Source organism: Pelobates fuscus, chromosome 5, assembly GCF_036172605.1.
Source record: "Pelobates fuscus isolate aPelFus1 chromosome 5, aPelFus1.pri, whole genome shotgun sequence".
Taxonomy (NCBI): Eukaryota; Metazoa; Chordata; class Amphibia; order Anura; family Pelobatidae; genus Pelobates; species Pelobates fuscus.
Genome location: NC_086321.1, coordinates 193,351,281 through 193,370,523, shown reverse-complemented (window position 1 = coordinate 193,370,523; position 19,243 = coordinate 193,351,281). Strand labels below are relative to the sequence as shown.

At 38.3% G+C, this 19,243-nt stretch overlaps 1 protein-coding gene across 3 annotated transcripts in view; it reads right to left on the bottom strand.

The window, feature by feature from the left end:
- Window positions 1-2,250: 2,250 nt before the first annotated feature.
- SLC7A8 (solute carrier family 7 member 8) overlaps window positions 2,251-19,243 on the bottom strand; it is a 36,843-nt gene continuing 19,850 nt past the window's right edge. For all 3 annotated transcript variants that reach the window (XM_063454899.1, XM_063454901.1, XM_063454900.1), the window contains exons 5-12: window positions 14,681-14,806; window positions 12,603-12,756; window positions 9,030-9,153; window positions 8,765-8,868; window positions 8,563-8,659; window positions 8,310-8,459; window positions 7,712-7,889; window positions 2,251-4,475 (exon numbers count right to left, since the gene is read on the bottom strand). In XM_063454899.1, the coding sequence (XP_063310969.1) occupies window positions 4,327-4,475; window positions 7,712-7,889; window positions 8,310-8,459; window positions 8,563-8,659; window positions 8,765-8,868; window positions 9,030-9,153; window positions 12,603-12,756; window positions 14,681-14,806 (1,082 nt within the window). In that variant the 3' untranslated portion in view covers window positions 2,251-4,326. The remainder of the gene's footprint in view (window positions 4,476-7,711; window positions 7,890-8,309; window positions 8,460-8,562; window positions 8,660-8,764; window positions 8,869-9,029; window positions 9,154-12,602; window positions 12,757-14,680; window positions 14,807-19,243) is intronic.

The window sequence follows — 19,243 nt, the reverse complement described above, 5'->3', positions numbered from 1 at the left end:
TCAACCAGGCCCTGCTACACATCGAGATTGGAGCGATGTACTCCAAGATGGCCGACAGCCACCTCTCCTGAGCGGGAAACTCCGCCGACACCAAGCAACGCACCAGTAAGTTTGGACTCTATCTCACGGCGGAGCCCTGCAGCAGCCCCCGCGACAAGCCTTATGCCCATATCACGCCTGCAGGATAAGGGGGTGTGGAGGCGGAGGGGGAGCGAGAAAGAGCGGGCCCCCCCAGAGCGCACATCGGATGACACCGATACCGCAATGGGCCCACCTGGGCCGAGGGCCACAGTGGAAAGCCTCCCGGAGCACTAGCCGCACACGCCGGATAACCGAGGCCGCTGGCGGCGACTGCCACCAGGATCTACAGCAGTGTCCCCACAGGGAAGCCTCCCAACACTCCTGAGACCTCATACCCAAGAGACTGACCTGCCGCACACGCTGACGGCTAAAGTGGCTCCCAGTCAGTCACCCTCTCCAGTTACAACACCCCTGATAAGCGGGGCATCGGCTGAAATGACCACACCATCGAGGCACCAACCCCACACAGCGAGCAGCAGACAGGTCGGCAGATCAGCTTATAGACCCCACTCACTCGCACGCTGGGACTCCCTCATAGAGACACCATGGATCGGGTATCGCCTGATATGCACCCCTCACATGACTTTGCACAGCGTTCTATGATGTATAAAGTGTAATGCTCATGCTTTTTGTTTATTTGTTTCATCTATTTTAAATTAGCCTGCTTCTCCCATTGTCCTAATCTGTCAGGATTATATTTTAGATGTCACTTTTTTACTTGATGCCCTTAGCCTGCTAAATATACACTAGCATGATATAGCATGTAACTTAGTTAAGTCTTAGCAGGCATAGTGGCTATAAAGCATAGCATAGAGCAAACATGATCTCTATTTGTTAAAAGTGAAATAATCTGCTGTGAAGTTAAGGAGAAGCACTAGAAGATTACTTAAACCAAACGCGCAACAAGACGGTTATACTACAGGTATTACATGAAAAATGTTTACTGCTTGTACCAAACGACAAAAAATAGCAAGAAAAATGTGCAGTTCTTTATAATCCAACCTCTCATACGTATTCCACATACACTTATCTAAGTCTGCTTAACGAAGCAACAAGATTAAAGCGAGAGATAGCAGTGCTAAAGCGAGAGATAGCAGTGCTAAAGCGAGAGATAGCAGTGCTGAAGCGAGAGATAACTGTACTGAAGCGAGAGATAACTGTACTGAAGCGAGAGATAACTGTACTGAAGCGAGAGATAACTGTACTGAAGCGAGAGATTACAGTATTTGGCTATAGCATGTTACTATATATATATATATATATATATATAAAATGAGGTTGATAATCACAGGAGACTTAGACAATATGTTGTGACGACCCTATCCTGTACAACCCTTGAAAGTCTCCCTCTCTTTTTTCTGTACCCCTATAATCACATGCCTCAACAAAAATAAAGAATAAAAAAAAATATATATATGTGCAAAAGTTCTAGCATGTTACTTTTAAGCGATAACCTACTTATACGTTTATTAAGCCTGCTAACTGAAAATTGTGCCAGTAAGCAATTGGAACTTGTAACTTTGCACACAGCTAAACGCACACTGATTTAGCGTGTTCCTACTCTTTAAGTTAAATCCATATGACAGGGCAATATTGAACTTGCACATTAATCTTATGCGTAGCTTAAGCACTTAATCCCATACAACTAGTCTATGCTAAGCGACTGGAACTACATATTGACCAAACCTGATTGCAAGAGCAACGTTAATTCATAATATTTAAAAAAAAAAAAAAAAAAAAAAGAGGTACGAGTACTATGGAAATGTTAGACACCATTGTTATTGAACCCTCTACTGTATACTAAATGCACATTTCCCTCTTTATATTCTGTATCCCATCTAATATGCCTCAATAAAAATACAGATTGACAAAAAAAAAATATCAAACTATTTCCTTTTAAGAAATTATAAATGTAATTGCTCTGGACTCATCCACCCCTTTTAGGACCAAGAAGTTTCTATACATACATTGTATATTTTATAAGAACAAATTTATTGTATTTCGTTTTTCAGGATTTCTCATTATCTTACTGGTGTATATGTGTAATATTATTCCATAGAAGCATCAATTAATCTGAAAGAACATCATTTTTTTTTCATTGATTGTACCTCATATATCACACATATGGACTAATTTAATTTATCAGGTGACAGCAAGGATGGTCCTCAGTTAATAAGTCATACATATATTTATTTTTTTATATATAACTGCACTGCGTCGGGCACTGTAAGGTGAGAAGTCTTTTGGTAACTTTCATGGAAGAAAATGATACAACCGTATGCATTTTAAAGCTGTTGACTATTTCACTGGTTGTGTTTTGTTGTCAAAACAGTACTGGTACAAGCATCTTGCATTTAAAAAAAAAAAAAGAAAAAAGTTATTTAATATAGTGTCACATATTTCCATCTTTGTGTGAATCCATCATCAAATGCCACTTGTGAGGTTCAGGTTTTAGTATGAGCTACTGGACTCCCTATCAGCCAGATGAGGACATCTGAGAAGAAATGCCATGGGGTCAGATCCATAAAAAGAAGAGAACGTGTAGATACTGTCCCAGCGCAGTTGCACGATACTTCTTCTAACAAGCAAAAATGTATCTCAACCAACAATTGTTTTCTGCTTGCTGTACATTAAATCCAAAAAACGTGCATGAAGAATATTGGAACAATCCCAAAGAAAGAGATTAATAAAGTTCATGATCGTTATTAATCCTTGGTTTGTCTATGAATACCCACAATGCAATCTACAACAAGACCAGTGCATTAGGGTTGTTATATTTCTAATCCAATCATTTTTATATATTACTGTAAAATGTATTTAGTATGTTACATGGAAATTAATGCCAGTTTCTAGCACACATTGCACAAAACTGGACATCATTCACTCCCTGCCTTCATATAAATAAGATGCACTGTATTTACCCTGATTTAGCTTTTTAATGATTGTGTAGCAGCTCTATAAGAAATAGTGAGAACGTATTTAAAAGTAAATGCTCTAAATCTGAACAAAGCTCTTACTAAATGAAAGGTCAAACCAAAAAATAAAGTTTTTGTTTTTTTTGCTGCTATGATAAATGTGCAATGACAATGAATTAACGCTAATATAAAATTAAGGGCTATCATAAACCAATATATTGTTCCTTTAAGATGCAGTAGTGGAGAACACAGTATCCTAATCAATGACTACATATTACTCACATCTCTTCTAAGGCAGCATACCCCTACCTTGTGTTACAAACTCTTAAGACATGATTATATACACACACTAACCTCAACAAAAAGGCACAAGATCCAGTTTATTACATTCAGAAATGAGATTCTAAATAAAAAATATATATAAAAACGTGGAGAATTCTGAAATGAAGAATAAAAAAAAAAACCACAAATAGGTGGGTAATTACCCACAATTCTCGGAGTGTGAACATATGACACAGGTCTTCTAGATGGACAATAGGTAACCGCAGTTTTGGAGTAAGGATTGAGAACCCAAAAGTCCTGTGAGAGTCCGTTGGATAAAGACCTGAGACCACAGTGGAGTGCGCCATTATTACAATTGAGCAGCAAGATATACACATGGAAGTTCTATTATCTTCCATGTGCAGGCAGTAGCAGAGGAGAAAGGTCAGTCCTGTGCAGGTCTCATGATTGTCAGGCAGACGTCTTCCTCTAGCAGTGCAAATCTGGATAGCTAAGGGTAATATGTATAAAGATCAGATTGTTGGTCAAATCATGAATCCACAGGTAGAGATGGCACAACAAGCAGCTCAGACTGCGACAGAGTGGATAGGTGTAAACCCACATACAACACAGGCTGCTCATCAAAAAGTCTATTTAACCTGCAGCTTTTCTTTGTTTGCCACCAGGGGGAGCCATTACATCAAATAATGACACCACATATTGGGAGATAAAACAACCCCAGTATACAGCAGAGTTCCAAAGACACACAGATTCTGTGACACAATTACACAGCACTGACTTCAAAGCAAGTGACTACCCTGGTACCCCAAAATTACCTGAGGGCTATGGAAACTGGAAAATACAATGTTGATAACCAGCACTGCATTGGTGCACAAAGGAATACTGACACGCATACAAAGACTCACATACACACAAGTGCACATACACACTAAATTCCATCTATCGTGGTAGAGCTGTACTGTAGTCCTGTCAACAGGTATATACTCTCAAGGTATACAGGGGCAGCAGACATGGAGTGAAGTGATCAGTGTAGAGGGGAATTTAGAAATCAGGCATGAGCTCCATCTCCTGCTCCAGAACCTGGCTTATAGATTGGAGTACTCTGTTCCTTGGTTTCCTCGCTTACATCTTCATCTTTACTGTCCATTTGGGGGTAGACCACCACACAGAGTTTCTGGCCAGCACGTGTCATTGCATCTGAGATTGAAACATATCATCAAGGCACATATGTTAAGTAGACATCAACAATAAATACCAACAGAAAAAGAGAGAGCTTCAGGTACAGGCACTACCATTAGGTGAATAAGGTATTTGCTTGGGGTTCAAATCTGCCATGGGCACACAAGAAGAGGTTTCCTGGTGGGCTGACCTGCTGCTGTCTGGTGCTGGGAGAGGAGCTCCTTAGCCAGCCCTTAGTGCTGCCATTCATCTGCTGGGCACCTCTCCACCGCTTACCTGCCCTAGCACCAGAGGAGAGGGGAAGCCTAGTACCTGGTATCCTGGCTGCCCCGTGGCTGTGAACACCGAAAGCACGGTGACGGGAGCAGGAAGCCTTGTCTCCCAAGGCTGTTTCCATTCTCTACATTTCTCACCGTGCGTCTGCTTTCACTTAAAAGGACACTAAAGGCATCCAGATCACTTCAGTTCATTGAAGTGGTCTGGGTGCACTGCCCCAGGTCCCTTAAGCCTGCAAAAGTAATTATTGACGTTTTTAAGAAACTGCAATAATTACCTTTCAAGGTTAACTCCACCTCTAAAGGTTGTCTACAATATAAATAATGTAAAAAAATAAAAGGAATATAAGAACACATGGGATTACTTCTGTTTCTCATTTAACTCACCCACAGGAACACTGGATTAAATACATTATCAAAAACCCTTTACTGCAGTTGATATTGTTAACTTTAACAGTGTGTCATGAATGAGATTCTTAAAAAATGTATTCGTGGATATCATCAATATATATTCTGAACTGTTGGTTTCAATCAGAAATAGGGATATGCCATTTAGTTGAGATATCCCATTTTTTATTATATTAATATAAGGGATAATTACCCATTTGTGTGATTTAAGATATCCTCTAGTCTGATTCATTCTATTTAGAATGATGATGCTATCTACATACTAGCTGCACATATATATCCTGTTTGACATAATATATGTCTAATATATGGTTGAGTGCAATGGGGAATCTACCTTCCTGTGAAGAGAGAATTTTGCTTGTTGATAGTTTATCCAATTAAATGGTTTTTGGAAAATTAATCTGTAGCAGTAGTATCTTAGCATTCAGGGGAGACAAATATGATACCTTATCATGAAACTCTTTCCTGGTCTTTATTTCACTCTGGGATCGGTACACAGCCGCTACATGTAATGGGAATATTGCATTAAGTATGCCACCCTCTCTGTCCTATGTGCTGCATAATCAACTGCATTCTGTTCAAAACAGTGAGATCGGCACTCTAGCATTGTATGAAGGGTAGGTGTACGTCTACATTAATGCTGCCTATTTTTCTTAAACATGGGTAGGTGGGACACTGTCAGGTTAATCTACCGGGGGGGTGACTTACAATGACGTCGGGGATGACTTGATGTACACGCCCCAGTTGTAAGTTCTGAACTAGAGTAGGTGCTTTCAGATATGGGCGGGCACTACTCTATGACGGGCCCCAGAAGACATCATCCGAGGGCGGGCTCTACTCCTTTTAAAATCCGGCATGGTGTTGATGATTTCCCTGCCTGGTTTTATTCTGAGGAAACCCATGTATTCGTGGCCATTCATTTGGGGGAGGAAGGGGTTAAATTCTTACCTTTCTCCAGCACCGGGCTCCCTTGGCGCTGGGGACTCTCCTCCCTCTTCTGACGTCACCCGCCGAATGCCCATGCGCGGCAAGCGCGCGCGCACATTCAATCAGTCCATAGGAAAGCATTTCTCAATGCTTTCCTATGGACGTCAGCGTCTTCTCACTGTGAAAATCAGAGAGAAGCGCCTGTCAATGAGACAGCCACTAGAGGCTGGATTAACCCTAATGTAAACATAGCAGTTTCTCTGAAGCTGCTATGTTTACAGCTGCAGGGTTAACCCTAGATGGACCTGGAACCCAGACCACTTCATTGAGCTGAAGTGGTCTGGGTGCCTATGGTGGTCCTTTAAGGCTGGGAGGGAGAATGTCGAGTGAGGTATAGTGAGATTCAGTTCATAATTATCCTCTCTGATATTAATCCCGGAATTTCTTTACTTCTAACTATTTACCTAGTGATCTACCCTGTTTACAAATGTAACTGCCCTTTCACTTCCCTATTGTTTTTTGATATCTCTAGATAATGGCTGTGACTAAAATAATGAAAGGGCGCAGAACACAGTTTGGCCCCTTAATTGTAGCAACAAAAAAAAAATCACTGATTATAAATTCAATCTGGCTGCTAGTACTCCGGTTATTGTGAGCGTATTTAATTTCTTCAATTGTTTGGAATTCACTGCAACCAGTTGCTACAGGTACCTCTTATAATCTAAGTGTTGAATAAACTTCTAATACTTATTACATTTATATCAAATTTGTATTAAGTGGATACAATTATAGCCATTCCTCATCAGGGGATAGAGAGAGAGAGAGAGAGATCTCAAAACAGTCGATATAGATCGATATATATATATATATATATATATATATAATCTATATAATCTATATATATATATATATATATATATATATATATATATATATCTATATCTATATCTATATCGACTGTTTTGAGATCTCTCTCTCTATCCCCTGATGAGGAATGGCTATAATTGTATCCACTTAATACAAATTTGATATAAAATTCCAGATATAAATGTAATAAGTATTAGAAATATATAAATATATATATATATATATATATATATATATATATATATATACACACACACACACACACACTCTAAATTCAGCCTGATACTTCCAGCATTTACTTCATTTAAAATTCAAGTAAGAGTTAGCTCAGTTATAATGTAACTTTGACAACAGGTACACTTAGTATATTTTTGATCTTCCAATTCAGACTGTAAATTTGCATGATTAAATATGAGCTCTAAGTGATTACCTTAGACAGGTTGTAATCATATTACTCTTATTTGCTGGCCAATTGGTTCCTTCTGTTTTAATTTTACTTTATTTCATATTTTTCACTTCACATTATATGTATGTGTTTTGTGTGTCGTGTGGCTTTATATATTTAGCAATAAAGGAAATTTGTTTATTACCAAGAGGAATTATAATATATTGGTGATTATTCACTGAGGTTTAGTTCCAATTTGGGACTTTATCCTCATTAGTTAGTAAACAATAAATACATACAACCATCTTTAAACCAACTACTGTGTTGGCTTATACAGGACAGGTCTATGTATCTATGATATGTATGTATCAGTATGAGGATATAACACTTACCAACAAAGTTATTGAAGCACTGTGGCTTGTTCTGCCAGTGGACTCCCAAGAAATAGACAGGAACCCCAGTGAGCATGATGGCCAAGCCGATTCCGCATACCACAGGCTCAGACCAAAGACTAAAGACAAGCAGGAAGGCCCAGAATAGGAGGTAGATTACTGGAAAGATTAGGTTAACCTATGGACAAAGAAAGAGCTTATTAGTGAGTGTGCAGAGTCAACATTAAAAGCTTTACTTTCTCTCCTGTTTCAAATGTTTTCGCAAATGCTTCCATTCTCTCAGGAAATTTGCAAATCAGATTTTGCTTTTGCAGACAGTATACAGTAAAATGTAATAATTTAAGTTGTTTAACTTTGCCGGATAAGACAAGGGCTGTAATATCATCAACATGTATCACAATCAGTGAATCGTTTTACAATTAAATCACTTCCAGGAAACCAGTGCAGGGAACTTAGACCCTACTTAAAGGAAAATGGCTTCTAAAATATATTTGTTTCAATAGATTTGTTTCTTTACTTCTTTAGATCACTGTGCCCTTCTTGTGATCACCTTTCATATGACACTGATACTATATCAATGCATAATTATCGCCCCCACCTTGATAGGCCGAGAGATGTCTGGCTTCTTCCATCGTAGGACAATCTGTCCAGCAACTGTCACACCATAAAACAAATAATTTATGAAGCCGACGTAATTAATTAGAGTGTACATATCACTGGTCACCAACATCAACAATGTGGAGAGGCACTGCGGAGACAAGAAAAGATGGTGAGTACAAAGTATAGGAAACCAAAAAACTAGAAGTTGGGAGTGAGGAAAATGAAGTAAACGAAATTCGATAATACTTTACCGTAAAGAGCAGAGCTGGAATTGGAGTACAGCGCTTAATGTGAATCATCGCCAGCACACTGGGAAGATGACCCTCTCGAGCTCCAGCAAAGAATAACCTGAAGAATAATCAGAGGAGCAAGTTACAGCACTCATCAAGCCTGCAACACCCATAGTGTTATAATGCTTGCACAAACACATGCTAGCGATCACCTGACACTAACCTGGAAGAGGTAAAGAGAGAACCATTGACTCCCCCAAACGTTGAGAGAGCCACAGATATTGGCATGATCCAGGCCATCACACCTAGCAACTTCTCACCAAATGTCTAACAAAAGAGAGAGGAGGTGGTGAAAATTGAAAATAGATTTGTTAAAAAATAAATATGAGACAAAACAATGGTCTGAGTGAATAAAAATGTAGAAATATGTTGGATCATAGGTCAGAGAGTAACCCAACACACTATGAGATATACCAGTGTGTACTCACCACAGCTACGGCATTGGAAGCCAGTAACTCCTGAGGGGACATGGCTGTCACATAGGCAATATTTGCAAAAACGTACACAAAAGTGACAAGTGGGATAGATATAAATATGGCACGTGGGAGATTTCTGTAGGAAGAAAGAGAACAGTTAACAAACATAACTTTAGAATAATATGGTTAATACGGGCAATAACTAGCTTTTGATTGCCTAAAATTCAGATTCCATGTGCTCTCTAGTTGTGCATAACAATATTAAACCAAAACCTCCATGTAGCGTTTAACCCCTTCAGGACCGGCCTGTTTTTGTGATGTTTGTACGTTAAGGACCAGAGCAGTTTTAACACTTTTGTGGTGTTTGTGTTTAGCTGTAATTTTCCGCTCTCTCATTTACGGTTCCCATACAAGTTATATATTGTTTTTTTCAGGACAAAAGGGGCTTTCTTTACATACCATTATTTGTATTATGTCCAATATTGTATTTAAAAAAAATAATAAAATATGGTGAAAAATTAAAAAAAAAAAAACATGTTTTTGGACTTTTACTTGAAAAATCTTTTACTTATCTACAAAAGCTAATGAAAAAAACTGCTAAATAGATTCAAAATTTTGTCCCGAGTTTAAAAACACCCAGTGTTTACATGCTTTATTGCTTTTTTTTGCAAGTTATAGGCCTATAAATACAAGTAGGAAATTGCTGTTTCAATATATATATATTTTAAATGTATCAATAGTGACCTTGTAACACCGTTATCTGTCATAAATCCCTGAAACACACCCCACATGTACATATTTTTTTAAAGTAGACAACCCAGGGTATTCAAAATTGGGTATGTCCAGTTTTTTTTAGTAGCCACTTAGTCACAAACACTGGCCAAAGTTAGCATTTATATTTGTTTGTGTGTTAAAAATGCAAAAAACGCTAACTTTGGCCGGTGTTTGTGACTAAGTGGCTACTAAAAAAGGCTGAACATACCCCATTTGCAATACCTTGGGTTGTCTTCTTTTGCAAATGGTATGCCATCATGGGGCTAATTCTCATTCCTTGGCTACCATACGCTCTCAAAGGCAACCTAACCAATCCGACAAATTTCAATTAAAAAAAAAGTAAAATCAAGCCTTATATTTGACCCTGTAACTTTCACAAACACTATAAAACCTCTACATGTGGGGTACTGTTATACTCAGGAGACTTCGCTGAACACAAATATTAGTGTATCAGAACAGTAAAATGTATCACAGCAATAATATCCTCAGTGAAAGTGCTGTTTGTGTGTGAAAAATGCAAAAAACTTCACTTTCACTGACAATATCATCGCTGTGATATGTTTTACTGTTTTGAAACACTTATATTTGTGTTCAGCGAAGTCTCCCGAGTAAAACAGTACCCCCATGTACAGGTTTTAGGGTGTCATAGAAAGTTACAGGGTTAAACACAGTGCTAGCAAATTAAATTATCTGGACTTTCGGCCTGGGTTGGCAGGCAGGTCCCTCAAATTGCAATCATTAAAATTACTTAATTAGGTAAAAATATTACATAAATACACATGTAGAATTTTAATATATATACATATTTATATATTTGACGTCTACGTGTATATTTATGAAATTATTTATGTAATTATGTATATGGACATATGTATATTTCGTATTGTTTTTATTTATTTATTTATACATATATATATATCATTACATTCTAAGTATATTTTGATATAAATATATATATATATATATATATATATCAAAATACTGTTAGAATAAAATTGCATATATAAATATTTTTTTATAATTATTAAAAATTATTTTTATTTTTTGTTATTTATTTTTATTAACATATTATTTGTATTTTATAATAATATATATATACACCATATATATAGCAATTATATATATTGTATATATTCGTGTGTAATTTAAATATAAGTGTATTTTTATATTAATATACGTATATATAAATATAAAAATACACTTAATATGACATATATATGATACATATACATATATTATATATAGATATAATACATGTATATATCATATATATATATATATACACATATTATTATTATTTTTTTTTTACACTGATTTTACACTTTTTTTTTTAACTTTATTTTTTGGATTTTTCACTTGCAGGGAGACTGCCTGTCAGCACAGACAGTCCCCCTGCAGGCAGATACACAGACACCTATTGCGGTCATGTGATCGAGTGATCACATGGCCGCAGGGTCCTGATCTGCCGAGGGGGGACTGCCCGGGCAGACAGGCAACCCCCCTGGACCGGGTGGAGCACTGATCGCCGCCGTGGGACCGACGGCGATCAGGTAAGTAGCCCCAGACCGTTATGACGGTTCAGGACCGTCAGCGGTCCAAACGCATGTTTTACCGCTGACGGTCCTGAACCATCAGCGGTCCTGAAAGGGTTAAAAACCTGGCTTAATAATGCAAAATAAAAGTCAAGTCAGCAAATATAAGTTGGTATATACAAAAAAGATGGATGAATTAGGCGCTCACTGTGTGGAATAATAGGCTGCAGTAACCAATACAAGGAACCCCAACCTTGTAAAAAAGTGATGTGAGAAAGAGAGGGAGGAGACCGCGCCTTAAATATATAGAATAAAATGATATAAAATCAGTACTCACATTTACTAGAGCAGAACTTGCTCTAGTTTCTTTAGCGTAGGTGGTATAGTCCTCACCAAGGAACAGGATGGAAGAAATAAAATTCAAATGTATATATACAAAGAATTTATTTAAACAAAAATAGGATAAAATAGATAAAAGTGCTATAAAAAGTATTTCAAAGTGGACTTTGAAAGACTTTTTATAGCACTTTTATCTATTTTATCCTATTTTTGTTTAAATAAATTCTTTGTATATATACACACACATTTGAATTTTATTTCTTCCATCCTGGTTACCATCCTGTTCCTTGGTGGGGACTATACCACCTACGCTAAAGAAACTAGAGCACGTTCTGCTCTAGTAAAATGTGAGTACTGATTTCATATCATTTTATTCACACTTTATTTTATAAATATATATTGCACTATCCGGATTCTCCGGTCTCTCCACATATTACTCCATCCGAGATGATTGGGACCACCACTACCTCATATATATCCTTAGACGGGGATTATTCCGTCCAGGCGCACTAACGGCAGAGCTCTAGGTTAGCTCTGGGATATGTGAGTGGAAAACTATTATTCATCTATATACTTATTGTACTAAACATATTGCACTATTATTCTTTGTATGTTCCTTTTCATCTCTGAGGTCATATTGTGTAAGAGGATCACTACTTCCAATATTGTGTATGTATACTTTTCTTGTATATTCATCTACTTCTATATATTTAAGGCGCGGTCTCCTCCCTCTCTTTCTCACATAAGTTGGTATATACAGTGATTTTATGCTTTGCACAGAAGATCAAGATACTGACTCTGATCAGGAGCTAAGTGAATGATTTCATTATCAATGTATGTAAGTAAGGGTAATCGAGGGTAATAGAGTTTACACATTGTGTGAAATGTGAACCTAGCTATCCAGAATCAAGATCTGCTCTTCCATTGTTGCCTCACTTACTGGTAGGGATTGACTAGTTCCTCTGTGACATAGTTCAGGAAGTTCCAGCCACCGTATGCAAAGGATCCCTGTAGAAACGCCAGGGCAATTAAACCAATATCTGGTTCTTGAAAATTCTCAAATGCATTTTTGGGCTCAAGCCAGAAATACTCCCCTTAGAAGAGAAAACAACAAAATAAAAAAGTCATTAAAACCACATACAACTTAAGTACAACAAAAAGTCATGAATCAGCAAAGTTCTCCCCTGCTCCACATCTCACTTGTTTTCCTACCACTTTCCCAATCTATACAGTCTGTATGATATATCAATGGGCTATTGTAGTACATAAGTTGGTCAGGTTAGGACCGTTTATTCATGGTTTACACCTCAGTTTTCATGTAATTTCTTATTTATATTCCCACAGGTACCTTTGACTTATATCAGGGTAATGTTAACTAGGACCACTCTGTCTATACTGTTTATTAGGTACACGCAAGCAATAATACCATACGGTGGTTCAAGATACAATAGCATACTCCAACACTTCTATGTTTAACATCCCGCCTTAGTGCAAATCTCCAGAATACAGATCCCATGCAAGTTTTTTTTCCTTTAACTTGTGAACAGTTTACGTAATTTACTTTAATCTTCAAAGTTAATTCAAATTTAAAGGACCACTATAGTGCCAGGAAAACATACTGGTTTTCCTGGAACTCTAATGCCCTGAGGGTGCCCCCACCCTTAGGGTCCCACTCCCGTGGCGCTGAAGGGGGAGGAAGGGGTTAATCCCTTACCTTTTTTCCAGCGCCGGGCTCCCTCGGCGCTGGGACTCTCCTCCCTCTTCTGATGTCCCTGGCTGAATGCGCATGCGCAGCAAGAGCCGCGCGCGCACTCTGCCAGTCCATAGGAAAGCATTCTCAATGCTTTCCTATGGACGCTGGCGTCTTCTCACTGAAGATCACAGTGAGACACACGGAAGTGCCTCTAATGGCTGTCAGTGAGTCAGCAACTAGAGGCTGGATTAACCCTAATGTAAACATAGCAGTTTCTCTTAAACTGCTATGTTTACAGCAAAAAGGGTTAAACCTAGCTGGACTTGGCACCCAGACCACTTCATTAAGCTGAAGTGGTCTGGGTGCCTATAGTGGTCCTTTAAGCTCAAAATAGCCAAACTGGAACAATTCTTTGTTGGCTATGCTTCCAGGTTTGCTACTGTGGCCTTACATTTGAAATCATTCAGTCTATTTTACAATAACTCTATTGACATTTGCTTTGCATGTTTCTCATAGTTCACAGTGAAGTAAACACAGATGGGGAAATAGTAAGTCACTAAAAATAAAAGAACACTCCACATTGAAGTGTTCATTTTTAAATTTAGATTTAGAGCCCCCAAATGTATCTTTAAAAAAAAAAAAAAAAAAAAGAGAGAGACTATGTTCTGGTCACAGCTCTGCCAGTGTTGATCTCCCAGTCAATTTAATCCTTCACATAGACAAACAATAGGAACACAGGGTGCAAGCATGGCAAATGCTGTGATAACTCAACTAGAGAAGCACTCAAACCATTTCCTCTCAACAAGAAGTCCTCAATTCTGCTTTAAGTGAGTTAAAACTAGTGAGAAAGAAAACTCTCCCAATGGTCTGGTTGACAGCAGGAGGTCTTACAAAAGGGGCTTTATAAATGTGCCGATTTCCCATTAAATTAATTTTATAAATTGAGATAAAATGGATATACTGTAAAACCCTTAAGAATTTTAACATGCTAAAGTGCTTTAGGGATTTGGAGGGTTCCTTTACGGCTGAGGAAGAATATGTTCCCGTTCTGCAACAGACAAGTAAACATGACTAAACTTTTCACATAACAAGACTGTGTGGTCAAATGGCAGTAAATTGATAGGGTGAGGTTCTTGAGGGCTGACTAATGCCAGACTTAAAGCGTAAGTCTGGCATTATTGCATGATATTGCAGCAATATCAGCAGGGTAACTAGCGATTTTATTAGTAATAAACATTTTGCATTTATAAAACAGCACACTTCAATGAAATGTCCATGTGATTAACAGTAAACTCTGGAGGACCTACAGACACATTGGCATTTACCTTTGCAGATCTGGACTATTCCCATGATGATGATCAATCCCAGAGCTAGCAGTTTTCCTGCAGTAAAAATGTCTTGCACACGTGTGGCCCATCGCACACTGGCACAGTTCACCCAAGTCAGCAGCACTATTAAAGAAAAAAAAAAAAAAACCACAACATGCCATTACATGCTTTATAACATGTTGGTATCAACCAGATCAATCAGCTCTTATTTTTGTATACCCTGCAAGAACCAAACTAAGGCTCATCCTATTTTATAGACAGCACCACGTGCAATAAACCGTGCAAGCTACTGTTATTACCTAAAGACACCACAGATTGTATTGACCTCGGTGCAAATTATAGAGCTCACAACAGTGTTAACAGTTTTGGTTGCTGGTTGTTCCACCGTATGTAATAAACTCGGGCATAAGTGCGCACAGCACATTGCATTATTTTGTGCACCCAGAGAAAATTACTAATCTAAATCTAAAATTTGCTTCAAAAATACAAATTTAGAAAAGAGGTACAAAATGCACATGTTTGCTCTAAGGTTAACTAGGTGCTTACAGATGTTTGCTACAAAAACATAATAAGCTAATCCCAACTCACACAATAGTGCTCATACAGACATAGCCAGGGGGCATAAATGGTCATTTGGCCCTGCATTAGGGTGTGCCCAGGCAACCACATCACGCTCCCTGCACACGCCTATAACCTGGGCATGAAAGCATACTAGTGTTATGCAAGCAGAGTATCCAATGCAAAACAAGAACATCAAGCATGTTGAAGTAGATTTGTAGACCCTGGTGCAAACAAATCCCCAAACAAACAAAAAAGTGGGACAATGTGCTTAAAGTGAAGCTATCACCAAATGAAAAAGCAGAAACAAGCCATGTGTTTCCTTGGTACGCGTAGTTCCACATCACAATATTGGAACATGTTTACAAGTTGCCGTTGGATTACATTTCTCAAGGACTGGCATATAAATCTTGGAAAAGTTGTCTAGCAGTAACAGTAGGTTTCCCACGTATCCCATTGTTTAAGGCATATCTGGTACTATTTCCTGATCCCCAAGTCTAGGCACGAAAAGCACGCCATAAAGTAATTTGCCTACCAATACAGCACGAATACTCCTAAACAGCAAGTTTATGCATGCGACAGGAAGACTGGGGGGAGTGAGGTGAAACCATCAGCCCTTCTCTGCCAACACCCAGTATCCGTTCCTGTAAAAATATGATAATGGAACCTGCCCATCATCCTGTTCATTGATAAGGAATATATGCATAAGGAATAGAAGAAGATCAGTCAGGCAGCGATAACGCACACATAGAGGCAGGGTGTGTGTAGGGGTGCTCAGGGTTGATAAACAGTGGTCAGAAACCGCCACCAACCCACCCTACAAACTCACTGCTAGCTGTTATACTATAATGACACTATTGCCTTCCATTTAATAAGCTTTCCAAATGATTCAATACTTTTAGAAAAACTTTCCCAGTGATTTATCTACAAAAGTCACTATTTAAAGTCTTTGGGATTTTCGTGGATATTCCAACAATATTGCAATTATTTGTAAAGCCTATTAAATCGAGGCCTACATTGCAATTACTAAACAGATTTTCACCCACTGCAGAGAGAGCATCACAGTCTATTACAGACTTATATGTCTTGTACAGTGGCCGTGGAACAAATTAGAGGTCCTTTACTGCATAGTACAATATTTAATGCAAAGGTGGTGAGTTTGTGGTACAAACAAAGGAAAATGAAAGGTGAATTTCTTTACAACATACAGATTACATAAATGGTATGCTATTAGCATACTCCGAATGACTCGCAATTGACACATACAAATAATGGAAAATTAATATACCAATTTACTAAAGCTGCCATCACAGCTGTCTCTCTTTAATATAAAATATAACGCAAGCGTGGTGATGTTGCTAACAAATCATATGTCTATAATTACATTTAGATGGCAGGTTTTTATTTGAGTAGAGAAACAATAACTTTTTTAATTAAATATATTTATAAATTATCTTTAAATAGGCATTTAAAGTCACGTGTTGGTGTTTACAGCTGACACAAAACTTGGTAAGGTAATACAATGCAAGCAGGATATTTCTTTGTTGACGAAGGATTTAGCTAGTTTAGTGGACAGGATATTTGAAAGGCAGATGCAATTTAATATAGATAAATGCAAAGTTATGCACTTTGGGGTGAAGAATACACAAGCAACTTACACCGTAAATTGTAGTGAATTAGGGATAACACAAATGAGAAGAATTTGGGAATTGATATAGACAAACTAGGCAACAAGGTGCTGTCAATTTTTCAGCCTATATAACTATGTAACCTCAAAGTGGGAGAAGTAGCAAATTACTTCTGTATGTGGGATGGAATTATTAAATTAACTTTCTTTATTGCAGTTAATCCTTACATGCAAGGACACAACTTTCCACTACAGGTTCATGTTTTTTTTTTACAATAAAACAGATCCAGTTATGAAGAGAAAGAGAAAACAAGTCTTTGTCAGTGTTTCTGTACATCACTAAACCGCTGCCATCGCTCCTCTTAACACACAGACTCTCCCTCTCTATTTCTCTCTTATATTCCTCTCGGCAATGATAATTCCCAGATGAGGTACACGGTCGTCATTTCCCCTAGATCAATATTTGGAGGTTATATTCGTGTACATGAAAAATATCCTAGTGCTGATAAAGGCATCCTGCCAGCGTAAGGAGCTTGTTTTCAAGCTCAAGAATACTAGAAGACAGATGGGAGGGGAGGGTAGAATCGATCACGTGGGAAAGAAAACCAGAAATAACCAGTGATGGGGGAGAGGAGAAAACAGCCAAGCTAAAAAGACAACATATAACATGACATAATGCAATTTAAAGATCTGATCGAATGTCAGAAAAAGACTGTAGGGAAACAATGCATTTAATAATTTAAAAATAAATCTGCTAAGCTGGGTCTTCAGGGGAATAAGATGGGAAAAATGTCAAATGCACAGTTTATCATTCTACTTCTTTAACACCAGGGCTGAAGAACTTTATTCTCTGCTAACCTAAAACAAGCAGTACAGTTTCCACACCTGTAAACACTGAGCTGTTCTCCTGTCAGAGTCAAATGTTAAGTATTATTGCTGCTATTCTTAACACTATCAAACCATGTGGATACAGCACTCCAGACTATATGCCTGCAGGCTCCACTGCCACACTATCATTTAGTGGAATACATAATTTGAATCAATGGCTACAGTGACTTGTCCTGCAGTAACCTTTTGTTACATACTAATACCGGCATTCCAATTATCAGTAACCCTGCCGTACAAGGAGGTCTGAAGGAGAAAGAGAAATCAGGAACAAGTAAAGTCTGTGAGCATTGTTGAACACCGATTAATACAGAGAGAAACTGTATTTAGCCCCCTGCCAGACAATAAGCTACTTTACTTTCATACTGCTGAGTGTCTTGAATAATTATTTTAATGAGCAATAAAATATCTGTATTTAAAAAAAAAAAATGCATTTGTTAAATATTAAACCGCAGTTTAGTGAAATGGCTCCAGGTATTGTATGTACTTGAAAAACAAACGCTAGTCTCTCCTGGCAACTCAAACCTCAAACGCCTCTGGGTCCCACATAAACACTGGATAAGTCTATTATTTTCTCCTCTTGCTCCATTCTTGCTGACTCAGCCTTAGTAATCAGGCTGTCTGAATAATGACATTTCAGACCCAGCTGTGCTTGCATAATCCAGATCCTCCACACCACCCCCCTATTCTATGAGCTTCCAGGGAACCAGTTTGAGCAGGATCTTCTTTTGCCGTCAGCTTGGCACCATGTCCCTCGAGTGCAGTCCAAAACACCTCCTCCCCCCATCTGCAGTGATGAATTCCAGGGCCAGAACCAAGGTCCAATAAACACTTAGCTGATTACGAACAATAGCAAAGGGATATCAGACAAGGGTTTCAGATAGCTGTATTTGAATATTCCTTGGTAACCTGGAGGTAATAGTGCTTTGTAAAGACTAACCAAACTAATCTGTGCCTGTGTAGCGCATATATTTTAGAAAGGAAACAGCATCAGAGTAAATGTACTATTACTTAAGTGAAAAGTGTTGTAGAATTTTAATCTAGAGGGATTAAGAATTCCTATGAACCAAAATCAGGAACACTTTACCCACACAACTGAGTAATATAAATTATTAGGGATTAGGCATTAGGGATCGACCGATTATCGGTCTGGCCAATAATATTGGCCGATATGCTGTATTTTCAGCAATATCGGCCAATAAAGATACCGATATTGCCGATAATGCACACCAGGGCCACCATCAGGGTCCTGGGGGGCCAGCGCACTCTTAGTCTTACTTCCCTTCCCTTCAGCTCCTGTCCAACGGCCATCAGAGCGTTGCCACAGGTTACCATGGCAATGCTCCACGCGGCACACAAGCCGTGACAGTTAAACAGGAGAGCTGCTGGGAAGGTAAGCAAGAGTGTTGCTGGGCCCCCTCTGCACAGTCCATGCCAATGTACCACCAGTTAATGCTATATCCTCCCTCCCTGGCCAGGTAAGAAGCAGG